The sequence below is a fragment of the Diplodia seriata genome, assembly GCF_021436955.1.
Source record: "Diplodia seriata strain FDS-637 chromosome Unknown scaffold_8, whole genome shotgun sequence".
Lineage (NCBI taxonomy): Eukaryota > Fungi > Ascomycota > Dothideomycetes > Botryosphaeriales > Botryosphaeriaceae > Diplodia > Diplodia seriata.
The window spans coordinates 1,604,497-1,621,022 of record NW_027117315.1 but is presented as its reverse complement, the minus strand read 5'-3'; the positions used below and the strand labels follow the sequence as shown (position 1 = coordinate 1,621,022).

At 57.9% G+C, this 16,526-nt stretch overlaps 3 protein-coding genes across 3 annotated transcripts; 1 reads left to right on the top strand and 2 right to left on the bottom strand.

Moving 5' to 3' along the window:
* On the bottom strand, positions 1-1,265 carry HEM12 (Uroporphyrinogen decarboxylase in heme biosynthesis; the record flags this gene model as incomplete). The annotated part of the gene is made up of 4 exons (XM_066779504.1): positions 1-71; positions 127-1,053; positions 1,111-1,152; positions 1,214-1,265. 4 exons carry the CDS (start codon positions 1,263-1,265, stop codon positions 1-3), a joined length of 1,092 nt encoding a protein of 363 aa, XP_066630308.1.
* Positions 1,266-1,615: 350 nt separating this feature from the next.
* On the top strand, positions 1,616-6,088 carry msh1 (MutS protein 1; the record flags this gene model as incomplete). Its single annotated transcript, XM_066779503.1, has 11 exons — positions 1,616-1,816; positions 1,870-1,962; positions 2,015-2,822; positions 2,872-3,369; positions 3,604-3,955; positions 4,007-4,092; positions 4,274-4,314; positions 4,364-4,462; positions 4,526-4,799; positions 4,867-4,921; positions 5,695-6,088. The coding sequence occupies 11 exons, from the start codon at positions 1,616-1,618 to the stop codon at positions 6,086-6,088; spliced, it is 2,901 nt and encodes a 966-aa protein (XP_066630307.1).
* A 4,639-nt stretch (positions 6,089-10,727) lies between these two features.
* TRR1 (thioredoxin-disulfide reductase) lies at positions 10,728-16,373 on the bottom strand (the record flags this gene model as incomplete). Its single annotated transcript, XM_066779502.1, has 10 exons — positions 10,728-11,160; positions 11,259-11,801; positions 12,724-13,571; positions 13,638-13,753; positions 13,809-13,864; positions 14,687-14,826; positions 14,886-15,089; positions 15,139-15,847; positions 15,902-15,987; positions 16,215-16,373. The coding sequence occupies 10 exons, from the start codon at positions 16,371-16,373 to the stop codon at positions 10,728-10,730; spliced, it is 3,294 nt and encodes a 1,097-aa protein (XP_066630306.1).
* Between the last annotated feature and the right edge of the window lie 153 nt (positions 16,374-16,526).

Below are 16,526 nucleotides of genomic sequence, written 5' to 3'. Positions count from 1 at the left end.
CTATTTGCAGCAACGGTGGATTTCCTCGAAGTAGAACTTCAAGTCATCAGGGTTAACGAAAGGCGTGATGCCTATGCCAATGGTTAGTTAAAGCCAGTTTTCATCAAGAGATTGTAGAATTCGTACCGTGACCCAGGTTAGCAATCCAGCCCTGCTTGCCGCCCCCGAAGCCGCGCACCATTTCCTCCACGGTAGCAGTGATAGCTTTTCTGCTGCCATACAGGACGCCAGGATCGGCGTTGCCCTGTACAACCTTACCCTTTGCTTGGGAAATCTTGTATGTCTCAGCGGGGTCATGCAGCCAGTCAAGGCCAATCACGTTGTAGTTGGTGTCGCAGAGGTCCTCCAAAGCATACCAAGCACCCTTAGCGAAGACAGTCATGGGCACAGCCTCCTGGCCAAGCTCCTTCAGGCGCTTGGGCAGGTTATCGGCGATGTGGTTCAAGTATGGCAGGGAAAAGACCTTGAAGGTGGCAGGCGACAGCTCGCCGGCCCACGAGTCGAACACCTGGACCATCTGGGCGCCAGCGAGAACCTGCTCGGCGAGATAGTCAACGCACAGCTCGGCAATTCTCTGCAGCAGAGCCTTGCTCGCATCGGGATATTTGTAGATCCACGTCTTGACCTCCTTGAACATCTTGCTGCCGCCGCCCTCGACCATGTAGCTCATCAGCGTCCACGGGGCGCCGCAGAAACCAAGCAGCGGCACGCGTCCGGCGAGCTTCTTGCGCGTCAGAGTGATGGCGTCGTAGACGTACTGCAGCTCCTTCTTGACGTCAACGTCGCGGGCCATGATGTCCTTGTACTGCTGGTCGTCCGGCGAGCGGAGGGGGTCGGGGAAGTGCGGGCCCTTCTTGTCGACCATGACGACGTCCATGCCCATGGCCTGAGGGATGACCAGGATGTCGGAGAAGATGATGGCGGCATCGATCAGGCCGGCGAAGCGCTCAATGGGCTGGAGGGTCAGGGTCGAGGCGATCTCGGGCGAGCGGCAGCACTCGAAGAAGTCGCGATTGCCCTTGGCTTCGTGGTACTCGGGGAGGTAGCGGCCGGCTGGAGGCAGAAAGCGTCAGTGGTGGTGGCGCCGGCAGGAGGGCGAGAGAGGGTTACCTTGGCGCATCACCCACATGGGGGCACGCTCGACCTTTTCGCCTGCACGCGGGATCTTAGCATGTGGGAGGGCCAATTGGGGCGGCTCGAGGAGGCGGCTCACCCCTGGCGGTGCGCAGGATCAGGTCATTCTGCAGAGGAGCGAGCTGCGTCATGGTTTGGTTGGAGGGGAGTGGATGGTGGTGGCAGCGATGGAAGCTCCCCGCGGTGGTGGGGTTGATGTGACTTTTTGGGCGGGTGATCGACATCGTGCGCCAACGGTCGGCCGCCGCTGCCTGCCAGGGCCCCGGGACCGACTTTACTTGACCAATTCAGTCCTCTCTTTTGCCTCGCGCTCCTTTGCACCATGGGCCTGCGCCCGCTGCCTCTCAATGGCCCGTTCTCTCGTCGGCTGCCCCTCCGGCCATGCCCTGCCTTCCCACGCACGGTGCAAACGCGCTGCGTCGCGTCGAGCCTGCGCCCGCGAGTCGCGCCGACTGCTGCGTCCCTCCGCGTGACTGTTCCCATGCTCTTTGCCCGCGGAAAGAAGACGACCACATTGGAGGCCAATGATCTGCCGCAGGGTCTCATCGGTGGCGCGCCCCTCGAACCCGACCCGGACGACGATGCCGGCCCTGCATATCCAACTGTCTTGCAGCAAGTCCGCAACAACATGCGCAAATTCGACCACTGTGTTCTTCTGACCCGCGTTGGCAACTTCTACGAGGTTTGCCGCCAGCCTCTTTTGTATCGAGCTGCCATGTTCTGACTGGAGATCAGCTCTACTTTGAGCACGCCGAAGAATATGGGCCTCTCCTAAATCTCAAGGTCTCGCTACGGAGAAGCAGGCCTGGGCTTGGCCCCATTCCCATGGTTGGTCTGCGAAAGATACTGCTGTGACTTCTGTTTGACACCGCTTGCGCAGGCCGGCTTCCCCTACTTCCAGCTTGACCGTTTTCTCAAGATGCTGGTCCAGGACCTCAACAAGTACGTGGCCATCAGCGAGGAGTTCCGCAATGACGCCTCTGGCAAGGTCAAGTCCGGTGGCCTTTTGTTTGACCGCAAAGTTTCTCGCATCATCACCCCTGGAACCCTGATAGATGAGAAGTTCATCGATCCTTGGGAAAGTAATTACTGTCTCAGCGTACACATCGAGGAGCCTGAGGCGTCGGGGGATGAGCCTCCCGAGGCCCAGAACAAGCCTCCCCACGTCGGTCTTGCCTGGCTCGACCTCTCGAGCGGAGAGTTCTTTACGCAGAGTACGACCATGGCCGAGCTATCCTCAGCTCTGGCTCTCATCGGGCCCCGCGAGGTTGTTGTGGACAGCGCACTAGGAGACCCGGGTCATACGAGACTCGTCGACATGCTGGAGGAAGACCGCCACGTCATCACCTTTCATGGGCAGGAGCTAGGCAGCCAGGTTCCAGACGATTATGCTCGCTTGGTCACCGAGGCTGTGCCTGGGTGTAACCTCTCAGCCTTTCCGCCCCTTGAGCTGGGTGCTGCAGCCTTCCTCCTCGACTACGTGCACACTCAGCTCCAGGGCTCGAGTGTTGCCTTGCAGCCGCCAGTACGCCGCGATGCAGATGAGTTCATGAGCATCGACAAGAACACTCTGAGGGCGCTAGAGCTGCGGACCACGTTGAGAGAGGGAAAGCTCGAGGGCAGCCTACTGCACTCCGTCCGGAAGACCGTCACGAAAAGTGGCACACGATTACTGACACAGAGACTCAGTATGGACTCCACCGCCACCCATCTGCTCGCAAACTGACAGTCTAACAGCATCCCCCTCCATGTCACTTGACATCATTAACCAACGACTGGATCTCGTGGCCGCACTGATCGAAGGACCGGCATTGCGTGAAAACCTGGCCGCGCTTCTCCGCCGGTCTTTCGACACGTGGCGCCTTGTCCAGAAGTTTTCGATAGGTCGAGGGGACGCGGACGATCTTTTGGAGCTGTCGAAGACAGTTCAAATTACCAAGGACGTTGCACAGCTTCTCGAAAATGAGACAAACGGTGGAGAGTCCCTCGACGGGCTGGTCCGTCGCCTTTCATTGGACGGCCCGGCCCGGCTTGCCAAACGCATCCTAGACGCCATCGACGAGGAGGGTCTTTCGGAGCAGCATCGGATGGAAGATGATGAGGCAGCAGCAATGGCGGGCCTCGCGGTCGAGGTGCTCGCGTCGGAAGGCGAAGAAGTCAAATCCGGAAGCATTGCGAAGCGGGCCAAGGCTAAAGAAAGCAGCAAACCGGGGCCAAGCAAGGCCGTTGACACGAGTATGCCTGACGTTTGGATCATGCGTCGCAGGTAAGGGATGATTCCAAGAGCCTCGTGGTGCGTCATGCGTCGGCTGACTATCCAAGTGCGAGTACAACATTGACGAGACTGCATGAAGAACTGGAAAAACTAGCTCGGCAGAAGGATGATCTTAGTGTCCGCCTGCGAGAGGCAACGGGTTGGCTAACCTGCTTTTCCCTTGTCGAGCTACGGGCGCTAATCCATGCTCGCAGGAGCTCCGGGGCTGACGTTGCGGTGGACACCCGGCCTGGGACACATTGTTCACATCAAAGGCAAGACCGGGACTATAGCCGACCTGGACTCAGCACGGCCCGTCAGCTCGAGCAGGACCACTCGTTCGTATCACGTTTCCGATTGGACTCATCTGGGAAACCAGGTGGACGATGCGAAACTGCGTATCCGCTCCGAGGAGCAGCGCGTGTTTAGCCTGCTTCGAGCGGAGGTTGTCCGAAACCTGGTTTACCTGCGGCGCAACGCGGCCGTTCTCGACGAGCTGGATGTGGCGTGCTCCTTCGCTACGCTGGCCGTGGAAAGAGGGCTGGTTCGCCCCAAGCTGAATCACGGGTACGTTGACCCCGGCAATCTCGATCGGCTTGGGATGACTGACTGTGATAGGACCGCCCATGAGATCGTCGGCGGAAGGCATCCGGTCGTCGAATCCGGCCTGATGGAGCAGGGCAGAAACTTCACCTCTAACAGCTGTAACGTTGGTGATGATGAGCGCATCTTGCTAATCACTGGGCAAGTTTCTCCCCACACCACCTCGTATATGCTTTTTTCCCTAACGTTCGGGCAGGCCCAATATGGCGGGCAAAAGCACATTTCTGAGACAGAACGCATTGATTTCCATTCTAGCTCAGACAGGGTCCTTTGTGCCTGCAGTATACGCGGAGATCGGGCTTGTCGACAAGATTTTCAGCAGAGTAAGATCCGGCAGCTCGGATCCATTGCGACGGCTAACATATCTGGCAGGTCGGATCTGCCGATAATCTTTACCAAGACCAGTCGACCTTCATGGTGGAGATGCTCGAGACCGCCGAGATTTTGAAGCAGGCGACGCCCCGCTCCTTTGTATGCACACCCCTCTGCTGTGGACAAATATGAAGATGGCTGGCTGACATGGGGTTTGCAAAGGTCATCATGGACGAAGTTGGACGGGGCACGACGCCCGAGGACGGCATCGCGGTCGGCTATGCATGCCTGCACCATCTCTACCATGTAAACAGGTGCAGGACGCTTTTTGCGACGCACTTCCATAGCCTCGCCGACATGACGGCGGGATTCGAGAAGCTGGGCTGCTACTGCACAGATGTAGAGGAAGGAGCCGACGGCACGTTCGCGTACGTGCACCGGCTTCGAAAGGGGATTAACCGGAAATCCCATGCGCTCAAGGTGGCGCGGGTCGCTGGTAAGTTGCGATCGGGGGAGCTGCACGGTGTGGGTGCCAGTGCAGCTGGCTAACGAGTGCGTTGTAGGACTGCCGGACGAGGCCATCAAGGAGGCCGAACGGGTATTGGAAGAGTTGGCCAGGTCGGCCTCCAGGTAGTGAAAGGTGAGCAGTCCGAGACGGTCGCACAGTGAGCTGTAGCCCGCGCAGGGTCCACAGTAGCTGTACGTACAGTTGTGACTCCAGGGCCGTGGCAGAGGCGTGCCACAGGGCGGCTCAGGGCCGCCGACTGGGTGCCTCTTTCACCCCTCCCCGGCTCTCAGCTGCTGTGCAATGGTTACGTGACTCAATAAAAACAGCAGAGCCGGTGACAGACAGCTGATCGGCGGGAGGCGCTGGAGTATAGTGGGTGCGTAAACTCCATGTCATTCACCTGCCGTCTTAAATATCATGTCGACCCTGGGCCTGCCCACGCGTCAAGTACCTTGAACTCCTCGACCACCTCGACCGTTACATGTTCCCGCTCTCAACAACTCACCCTCGCAACCGTGCCGGAAGCCCTGCCGGCCTAGACAACCGCAACCGCCGCCGCCGACCCACTCTCCTGCAACTTCACCAAGTCGCCAATCACTAGCCCTGGGCTCCGACAAAACGAAACATCGCCGGGTCCCGCCACCCGCAAAAGAAGCATTTCCGCCTATTGCCTCGGCCCAAGCACGCCGCCGCTACCGATTATGGCGAGTACGAAGCTCAATAACATTCGCTTCCCGGCCGGAGACGATGACTACCGCGCTGCTCGGCTGCGGTGTGCAATGGCCTGTCAGGCATACAACGCGATGCCGGAGAACGCGACCGTGGAGCATCGATCAAGGCTCTGGAGAAAGTAAGTGAGGCCATGTGCGGTCGTGCCGGACAGAAAGCTTACAGGCGGTGTCAGTATCGTTACCGACGGCTCCATCACGCCTCCGTGTGAGGATGAACTCGAAGACATGGCGGCGGGTCGCAGGAGCAACAACCCCTTCTCCAAAGGTGCGCCGTACGTGAAGCCACCGGTGCACATCGACTACGGCACCAACCTCCAGATCGGGGCGTCGACTTTCATCAACCGCAACTTCACCGTCTGCGACACGCCGGTCCTCCCCGTCACCATTGGCGAACGGTGCCTCATTGGGCCTAATACGTCAATCTATGCCGTTGGCCATCCGCTCGACTACCGCGAGCGTGCCGGGCCCCTGGGAGCGCCGAGCCTTGCCAGTTCGGTAACCATCGAAGATGACTGCTGGATTGGCGGCAGTGTCATCATCATGTGAGTATCACGTCGCTCGAGCGGTCGTCTTTCCTGCTGTGATTAAGCTGACGTGGTTGTCTTGTAGGCCTGGTGTGCGCATTGGAAGAGGCTGTGTGATCGGCGCCGGCAGCGTAGTGACGAAGGTAAGCAAAGCAAACCCAAGTGCATGCAGCGCACGCCCAACCTGCAAGCACACAGCCCACCAGGGCGATCAGGTCCTCCACCAAATTAAGGAAGACGGCGGCCACCAATCCCGGGCCGCCGCCATCCTCCGCCCTACCTTGTGCTTCCCCGGCCCTGTTGCCTGGCCACGGCCAACACAACGGACCCTCCAGCCTGGTCACGGAATTCCGATCCGCGCGCCCCGTCCGCTAACATCTCACAGGACGTGCCGCCCGAACATCTCGCCTACGGCAATCCCGCGCGCGTCATTCGCAAGGTTGCCGACGCTCCCGCCGAATCAGAGCTCGCCCCGGCCAGGCAGATCTCATCCGCCCATCTGCCTCGCGATTCCGATGCAGCAGAAGCCGCCAAGAGCGATCCGACAATGCCAACATCCCTGACGGCGCCCCCACGGTCCGCGTGCTCCCACAGCTCCTGCTCCTGCTCCTGCTCCTGCTCCTCGGCTTCGTCTTCGCCTGCACCCTTGCACGAACGGCTGTTGCTGACAGTGCGCCGCAACGTCCCGACCGGCCAGGTGCTGCTCCTATTCGTCGTCCTTTTCCTGCTGCTGCGCGCCCACACGTAATCCGCCTTGTCGGACCTGGCCACTCTTGCTCTGCCCTGCACTTGGACCAGTTCCGGCCGTGTGGTTACGATGCGTGCGCACTCGCGGTGCCGCCGCAGCTACCAGCACAAGCAGCCGCCACCGCTGGCTGCGGGTGCTCCATTCTGCTGCGTAACCACCAAAGACATGTCACCTCGCGGCCGAGGTACCACAGTCCGGCACGGACACGCTGATGATCCCGGCATGCTTGCAGATACTCAAGCGCGCACCTTTGTCTGCTTCTGTTTTACTTTTTCTTCCCACGAAAGCGACTTTGAGACGACATGGCATAGCCTCTGGGATATCCGGCGCTCTCTCCTATATTCTCTTGCAAATTCTTCTCGACTGCTCAGTGGTTAGGGTTACAATGCATACTGCACGGTGAATGGACGGGTATTCCAGCTCGTCGGCTTCTTTCCCCTCTTGCCCTTGCGTTCATTTCAACTGTTTTCTTTTGCCTTCGATGCTACACATGCATGCTACCAGGCGCGGAGGGTGACAAATAGGGCGATTGAATTTTGATTGTGAAGATTTCTCTCGATACCAGAGCAATGGATTCCCTTTGCTGCACTGTTGTATCGATTTCATGACTGGGACATGGTCACGGATTTTCACACGCTACGCTTGGGCAAGCTTTTGCTCCGCTCTCCTCTCCAGCCGGGTATATGCGTGCATTCTACATGCGCTTGCGTTGCAGGATAAGGACCGGTCAGAGTAGGTGGTGAGGCAAGGGAATATAGGGATACGACACGCGCGCTAGAGCGGCAGCACCATGGCCAGGGAGCCAACAAGATGGGAGCCGCCAGCAAGCAGCGGCAGCAAAACCGCCGGCCTGGACCAGTGACGGGAGGCTACCAAGCATGCGTACACAGGGATCAGAAGCTTTCAGCAGGGTGGAGGCACCGAGGCAGGCAACGGACCGCCCTGCAGCAGCGGAACGGGTAGTTTGTGCTTCCGCGCCTGCGTCTCGGGGCCATCATCGGCGCGATCATCCGCATGAGAAGGTACGGGCGTGAGGGACGGAAGATCGGGTCTAGCAATGCGCATGTTCGGTATTGGCCGCCTTCCCCTGTCTCCAGTTGTCCTCCCTTGGGCCGGGCTGGCCTCCGTCTCCGTACGTGCATCCGCTGCAGTATGAGCCTCCTCCCAGGTCAACGCTAAGCTTACATGTGCACGCATGCTTGGATTGGCTGCTTCCCTATTTCGGGACGCAGGTGGAACACGAATCACGCTTGATATTGCCGCTGCTAGCGGCAAAGGTCGACATAGTCTAGGCGTTGTATGCAAGAGCTCCGCTGTATCCTTTGTACCCACAGTCACGTCTCTTCCCACCTGCTGCCCACGCATCGCCTACATACATTGGCTAGCCGTCGCATGTACGTACATGCTCATGTCGTGCCCGGCCGGGTTGCCGCTGTCTTCACGGGACATGCATCATACGACGACGCCGCTGTCGTGGCAAAAGTGCCCAAGCGCTGGGATGCTCCCAAAAGAAAGACGCTCGAGGAGTGTCGTTGAGACGCTCACTTCACACTCGCTTTCCCCAGCAATTGATGGCGTCAGAAGAAAGCAAGGCCTCCCGGCGCAACGGTCAACACCGCCCCCCCGCCTTGCTTTTTCCTCCCCCGCCCCCCCGCGCGTTCCTTTTCCTCCTCGCTATACTAGACGCCACTCTCGATAACAGCATCCTCTTTCAGACACATCGGCGTGTCGCACGAGCCTCGTCTTTCCAGAAAATTCCCCCACTTTAGCCCCCAACATTCAGCGACGACGAAAAAGCAAACACATCTACCCGTGAACAAGGAAACGAGGTTTCGCATTGCTCGCGTGAAGCTCGCGCATCTCGATCTGTCCTGCCGCTTGCGTCCTCTGGGGCGTGCGATTTGCCGGGCCGCGCGGCTGATAGGCTGGCCCCTCTTCCTTTTCCTTTACTCTTCCCTGTCACTGGCTTGCCCTATGCGAACTCCTTCTCGGGGAAATCGCTGGAAGCCTCCTATAGCCACTTTCAAACGGCCCTGCATTGCCATACGTCAGCAGGCGTCTGTTTTGCCCGGCAGGCTGGCAGAACAATTGATGCCCCGAGCTGGACTGCCTTCTCAGCCAGCCCTGTCCCTTTCCATCACCATCTTCTTTCCATACCCATGCCAAAAATCCCACCAGGCCGTTTCGCCTCTCGCTTACCGCCCTTTCCGACGCGGTAATCGACCCAAAGACATGGGTCCTATCTTCGGGATTACCCTTTCCGCACAACCGTGCAGGGCTAGCCAGTTCAAGGCTTCGGAACTAGTCTGGGGGAGCCTACCTTACAATAGAACATACCGAAACAAGGCAAGCAATAAAGGCAAGTGTGAATGCTCTCCCAATGGCATAGCACGCTCTCTTTTCCTGTTCTCACCTTTTCTTTTTCTTCTCCCTGTCCTCTGCCCTGCTTCCGGAGGATCTGAACCATGTTCAGCCAGCTCACGATCGGGATCTTGCCTGCCGCATACCGTTCTTCAAGAAGGAGATCTGTCACACCTCATGTGCGAGCGAGGCAAATTCCTTTTCAGCCGCCGCCCCCGGGCTATAGTAAATTTCCCCCCTTGCACTTTCCCCTCTATTCTACCCTGTCTCTTCTCGGCCTCACCGCGCGGCCGATTCCCTCCCCTTTAGGCACCGGGAGTGATATGTGTGTGTGAGTCCCGCCATCTGTCCGATATAGAACAGTTCAGGGTCAGCGACGGGAAGCTGGCAGATGAGGAAGACTTTGGTGGTGAGTGGAGAGACAACGTTAAAACTCACAAAAAAGAAAGTTGGGCTTCAGTGGTCAATAACGTGGCTGCGGCCCTTCCCTGTTTTGTGTTCCCGGGATACCCACATCCTCCTTTAACCCCCCGTTTGGCGCCATATTTGGTGGAGCTATAATTTCCAGGTAGCGGCACGCCCTTTTCGCGACTTGGCTGAGAAAGGGGAAGAAAGGAAAAAACAGCAACCGAAACAGTAATTGGTGGGAAGGCTGGGTGTAGTGGGGAATAAGAGTAAGACCGGGATAACTTCTTTGGTGATCAGTTGGTAGGCAACTCAGCTTTTGCTCCAGCTCAGCCCATTTTATCTCAGCTCAGCTCTCCAGGGATGCTGGCCCTCGGACGCTTACATATCCTTCGCCATCATCCGTTGTCGGCAATTGGATATCCAGCCAAAGGTTTTCAGCCACCATGTTTGATCATGCGGGTGTGAGAAGCGGTTGTCGAATTCCATACACTGTCATTTTCCGTTTCCAGATGACGTGTAGTAGCCTCACTCGGCTTTTTCTGCTTCCGCCTCTTCCTGCTATCTCTCGCGACTTCAAGTGCAAGAAACTCGCCTTGCCGACTTCACTGATAATGCAGAGCAGCTTCTATTCACTGATCGTCCATTGGCCATCATATGGTTGACATGGTAGATAGGTCCAGCGAGATGTTCATAGGCCACAGCTGTGATTCGCAACTCGAGAAAACATTTTAGGAGCGGAGAGCAAGGTACATAATGGTTTTCTTTCCCCCTGACCCGTTCGAATAATCCAGCCAAAATCAAAACTTCAAATCAGAACCTCGCACGATACATGCGTCGAAAGGAACCGTCATCTTTGACTCCATATCATACAGTTCCCATCACCGTGCCACCACATGATCGTCAGAAGCGCACCCCAGTCTAACTAGGCACAAGAAAAGTGAATCTTTTTCGCTGCGGGTAATCATTATCACCGCAGCCCGTAGCCATCCGCTCCAACCAAAGGCTCGATTCACCTCAGGCATGGTTGTATAGCAACACTTTCTTTCATACAGAGCGTTCCCCGGAGACCTCAACTGCCGCTCACCTTCTATGCCATACGGTAGAATGGTGGTGGCTGATCACGTACCAGTTCACTATCACCAGCTTACTGGCTCCGGTTGGCGCTCTGGCTGGTGTAGTCAATGCGCAGGCGCCTGCCATAGATCTCCTTCTCCTGGAGCACTTCCATGGCCTTGGCCGCGCTGGTCTCGTCCATGAAGTCAGCGTGAGCGAAGCCACGGGGCTGGCCGGTGCGGCGGTCGATGGCGACACGAACGTCGAGCACGTTGCGGATGTCGCGGAATAGCTCGTTGAGATCGCGGTCGCTCATCTCGTACGACATGTTGCCGATGAAGAGCGTCTTGCTGGGCGGATTCGGAGTGTCGCGGCGAGACCGCGAGCGATCATTGCGGGGAGAGTTACCCTCCCGCTTCTTGTGGTACTGCACCGTCATGCGGCGGCCGTCGAGCACGCGCTGGTTCATATCCACGATCGCGTTCGAGGCAGCCTCATCCGTGGCGAACTCGACGTAGCCAAATCTGGAAATTGAACACGGCATCCGTTAGCATTCAAATTTTCCAACCACATGAACTCTGCACCCAATTCAGAAATGGTATGGGTACTCAAGGAAACATACCCTCTGCTCATACCGGCGGGATCCTTGATGATGGTGGTCTTGACGATGTCTCCAAACGGCGAGAACTCCTGCCTCAGCTGGTCCTCGTTGGTCTGGTAGAACAGGTTGCCAATGTAGAGCGTCCTCTGGCCCCCGTCCGTTTCGAAGAATTGTTGGTTGCGGTTGTCGGGCGTGGAGCCAAAGGCAGCCGACACGGCGTCGGCGGCCCGGGAAGCAGTGGCACTGGCGACCTCGGACGCCTGCTCGAGGGGCGAGGTGGAGGAGGACTCAACCTCAGCGTTAGTGGACTCGACCTCAGCGTTGCCAGCGGCGGTCTCCTTCTCGGACGCCGACGGCTCTTCGGTCGTCGTCTCCTCGCTAGGGCGAGCGGCGTTCGCGTCCTCGCTGTTGTAGCGACGCTGACTGACGGCCAGCCATTGCTGCTGGTGCGCGCGGAAAGCGGGGGTGGAGGTGAGGCTGGTGAAGGTGCGCGGCCTGGCGGCGACGGCGAACGATGCGCTCGTGGACGAGGCAGCGCGGAGGGCAGCGCGGCGGAGAAGATACCTGTGGGGGAATGATTGTCAGCATCTGTTTGAAATAGACGTGATTCGCTGCAATGGGGTAGAGCGGCTTACATGGCTGAGGGATTGGTGAAGTTGTTGAGTATCCGAGGATGGAGGCGAAGAACGACGAGCGCGAAAGTTCGGCGTTGGCACTTAACTTTCTCTGCAACTTTTTGCCGCTAGCATGCACGGGGCAGGCGAAGTCACCAGCCACAGCTTGGCTGCCACTGCCACAACTCGTTCCACCCGCCGCACGGCTTACTCATCGTAAACTTGTGCGCTCCCGTAGATTATTATAGCAGAAGATTGGGCGGATTTAGTTCGCTCGAAAAATACATTGTCTCTGCGAACGAATGTCTTTTCCGATGAGGATCTATGCGACTCGTCTATCAGCGAGAGCAACGGATCGTCTTAGATCAGTAGCACAAAACATTCAGCCCTTCCTGCTCGAAAGGAGCGGCAGGCTGCTGTTTCGAATTGGATGCTTCATGCGGTACTGGAACAACAGATTGGACTTTCCTGAAGCCGGCACGTACGCTCGTCAAATCAAAATGTCTTATTCCGTACGTCTAGTCTGCTCACGGAGTCTATTGACAAAGCCATCGGCGTCATTATAGCGGAATGTATCACGCCGCCTAAAACCCACCCACCGGTCTCCATGACAGTCCAACCAAGCACTATGCAAATGCCCTCCCTTTCTATCCATGAGTCATGGGCACAGGCTTGCATGAGTCTCTTTTTTAATAAACCAAAAAAACAAGATGATCGCGGAGGTGGTATCTGCCGCTCTATCGCCAAGATGACTCTAAAGGTAATGCGGAAAGGAAACCCTGGCGCTGAGCTGTGTATCATGCCTCGGGGAAGACGAGTCTCTGTACAAGACGGATATAAGAGGAAATTAGAGAGTTGGGTTCGAGCGGTACTCGGGAACGACGCCGTTTGCCTGAGACTTCTTGGTCTCCGACTCGGCCTCGAGAGGGTTCTCCGGCCCGTCCTCGTGCTCTACGATGAACTTCTCCGCCTCAAGCGCCGCAATGCAGCCGGCGCCGGCGCTAGTGATGGCCTGCCTGTAGCGCTTGTCCTGGACATCACCAGCAGCGAAGACACCGGGCACGTTGGTGAGGCCACGACCAGGCTCGGTGATCAGGTAGCCGTCCTCGTCCATGTCCAGCTGACCCTTGAACAGGGCAGTGGCAGGGTCGTGGCCGACAGCGTAGAAGAGACCGTTGGCTTCCAGAGTCTCCGTTTCGTTGGTCTTGTTGTTCTTGACGACAAGGTGCGTCATGAGACCACCAGCCTTCTCCTCGCCCTTGATTTCGACACCGCCCGTGTTGTACTTGATCTCGACTTTGGGGTTGGTCTCAAGTCTCTTCGCGTTGGACTTCGACGCACGCAAGACATCGCGGCGAACGAGAACGTAGACCTTCGAGGCCTTCTTCGTAAGGTAGATGGCCTCCTCAACGGCCGAGTCGCCGCCGCCGATAACGACAAGGGGCTTGTTGCGGAAAATCGGGGCAGAGCCATCGCAGACAGCGCAGGCACTGACGCCGTTGCCCCAGAACTTCTCCTCTCCAGGCAGGTCCAACCTCCTTGCCTTGGCACCAGTAGCAATGATGATGGTATCCGCAGTGTGGGTCTCCTCCTCAAGAGTATCGTCGTCGCCCATGGGGTGGAGCCAGTACTTGAAGGGACGCTCGCTCAGATCGACCTTGCCGACGGTCTGCGAAACGATTTCGGTGCCGCAGGCTTCAGACTGAGCGCGCATTTGGTCCTATACGGCGTGGAACGCACAATCAGCTGGCTGTTCCCACGGCGAGGACAGAAGACGCGGACTTACCATAAGAGTAGCGCCCTGGATGTGCTTGAAGCCGGGATAGTTCTCGACCTCGTCGGTAGTGGTCAATTGGCCACCGGCCGCAATGCCGAGCGCAAGGAAACCCTCATACATGACGGCTGCACAACTGTTAGCTGGAGAGTCCACGGCCGAGCGGCTGACGGAGTGGCTTACGCTTCAGATCAGCGCGCGCGGCATAGATGGCTGCGGTGTGGCCAGCAGGGCCGGAGCTGCAAAGACATCAGTCAGTATCCAAATCCTCTGGAGTCGAGCGGCCCGAATAGCAGCCCCTCGCGTGCAGGAAGGAAAGATTCGTACCCGATGACTGCGGCAGATGGTTAGTTCCCGCTCGAACGCGACTCTTGGGACACGGAGATACGTACTAACAAGCTTGGAGTGCATGGTTCTTGCGCCTCTGACTGCGTTGGAGATGGAGGAAGCGGCTGGGAAGCCTGTTTGTCTCTGTTGCAAGGATGCGGCTGCGGCGAGCGGGACAGAGAGGGAGGCGCGAAGCGGGGCGGCGGTCGCTCTACGAAAGGCTGCGGCGAACAGTTTGGCGGTTGCGAGAAGAGAGTCTCTGGGAGCGCAATGGGGTGAGGGGGCGGTGGTGTTCGGGTCCACCGAGGTGCGTAGAAATTCCTAAGGGCGGCGGCGGGCCGGCCAAATGACGGAATGCGGGCGGTGGGGCGGGGCGGAGGACGGGCAAAAGAAGCACAGCGATAAGGTGCAGCGGCGGAGGGCAGAGCGAGGCCAGGCGTATTTATCGGCGGCGACAGTGGAGCCTCTGCTCGACGGCTTTGATTTCTAAGTAGTGGTACTCGAAGCTCCATGGCGCAATCGGCCGGCAAAGGGCCCTGGGGCTGACTCGGCGTGCGAAAGCCGGCGCCGGTGCTTCTCCAAACCTCGACTGCTTACTAGATGCCCCCGATCCAGAACTCAACGTCACTGCCCGTGCCCCTGTTCAGCCTTAGCTACCCCGTTCCAGCCTCTCTTATCGCGGTAATCACTCGTCACCTCCCCCTCCACGCTTGCGCAGATTCGCGATCCCATACAACAGCTCGCCCAGACCGTCGCTGTTACTTGTCTCCGCCGTGTCCAGCCGATTCGCCCGGTCCAGCTGTTCCTTCCCCGACATCGCAACCTCGACGATCGCGCTGTCCGCCCACAACAGCCGTGCCGCCTGCTCTGCTTCCTGTGCCCCCTCGTTGTTAGCTGCCTCCTCACCGCCGGCTATGCGACCTGTGGTCTTACCTGCTCAGCGCGCTTGTCGGTCATCGACCCTGGCACGTGAAAGTTGTCCACGGAAATGATCAGCCCGTCCGAACCGGCGGCCACATCCAAGACATTGCCCGAAGTGGGCATGGCCGTCGCCTGGATCGGCTCTTCGCTGTGCAATGCCTCTGCGCTTATAGAGATCAATGCAGGCACACCCTCTAGTGCCACCAGGATTGCCCTCTGTTTTGATTAGTAACGGTGCACATGCCTTGGAGGATTGCGCTCCTACCTTCTCCTTCGCCGTCTGCGGGACGGCCCAGATGCCGGACACTGCAATGCTGAGATCACGTCTTTTCTCGCCCGCAAATTCCCCTGCGTCGGGAATGGACGACAAAATGTCTCGAAGTGAAATCTTTCTCAGCAGACGGCCTTTCAACCAATCCCAGACGAACAAGTGATCGTCGCCGCCGCCAGACACAAGAGCATGTGGCGTTGCTAAACACATCTTGCTAATGAACTCTTTATGGCCAAGGCAGAATCCTTCGATGACGTGACTCTGGGGTTGGCCTCGAGAGATTCGAATGTGTTCATCGCGGTCCGCAGTCAAGATGTAGTTGCGAGGCTTTGCAGCGGGTACGTCCGACTCCGCCCTTAGGTCCTCGGCATCCAGGGTAACAAACAGCAGATCCGTCAGCATCGATACGTGGCCAAGTAGTAGTTCGTGTTTGAATCGCAGAGGCTCCTTCGATTTTGCCTGAGTCTCCTGTTGCTTGAGCTGAGCTTCTAAGGCCTTGCGGTTTCTGGCCGTGTGCACGGTCAAATTAGTGGCTGACGGGACAAAGGTCTTCGGCGCCTGCTCCGCCTTGGTGGCGAACGCTTGCTCGTCCTCTGAAGTGTGCTGGAGCGGCAGGGCGTAGACGTCTCCGAATTTATCCGCACAGAGAATCGTCTGGTCATCCTGAGTCACGGCAATCGCGCATGGGCGCTTTGGCATGGACCTGAAGTCTGAGTTCAATAAAGGGAAACACGGACAGGGAGAAGTAGTGTTCTACCTTTCACTTAAATGCTTCAGCGTCCCGCTGGGGTCCAGGGAAAAGACGCGCACGCGCTTGTCCTCGCCGGTCACAGCGACAATGTGCTGGCCATCATGCGAAGTCACAAGCTTGATAATCCTCGGATGCTGAGCCGAGTCTTCCGAGACTTTTCTTTTCTTTTCTGGCGGCCCCTCTGGCGTTTCTGGCTGCTGGCCGTCTGGCTGTCGCAAATTTAGCCAAATGGTTACAGGGAGAGTACAGAGAAGAGGGGGAGCAGCGGCACTTGGAACCTTGGAAACTCGGCTCCAAAGATGATCGAAATCACACTTACGGGAGCATTACTGGGGGAGACAGCAGACCATATGCTTCGAATTTCTCCGGCGGTGAGGTCGATGCAGAGCAAATTATGTGCGCTCGCGGCGAGCAACAGCTTCACCTCCTGAGAGCCCACGCGCTCGAGAGCGACAACGCATTGGTAGGGGTGTTTCATGGCGGCAGCGTGATTGAGGTCGGTGGTGAGTCTGGGTCTTGGCGCGGCCAAAAAATGGGCAGGCACTGGGCGATCGGCGCTAGCGCGCGCAAGCGAGGCCACACGCCGGCGCGACATCATTTCAACTTTCTTGCGCTGGTGCTGTGCTGTGAC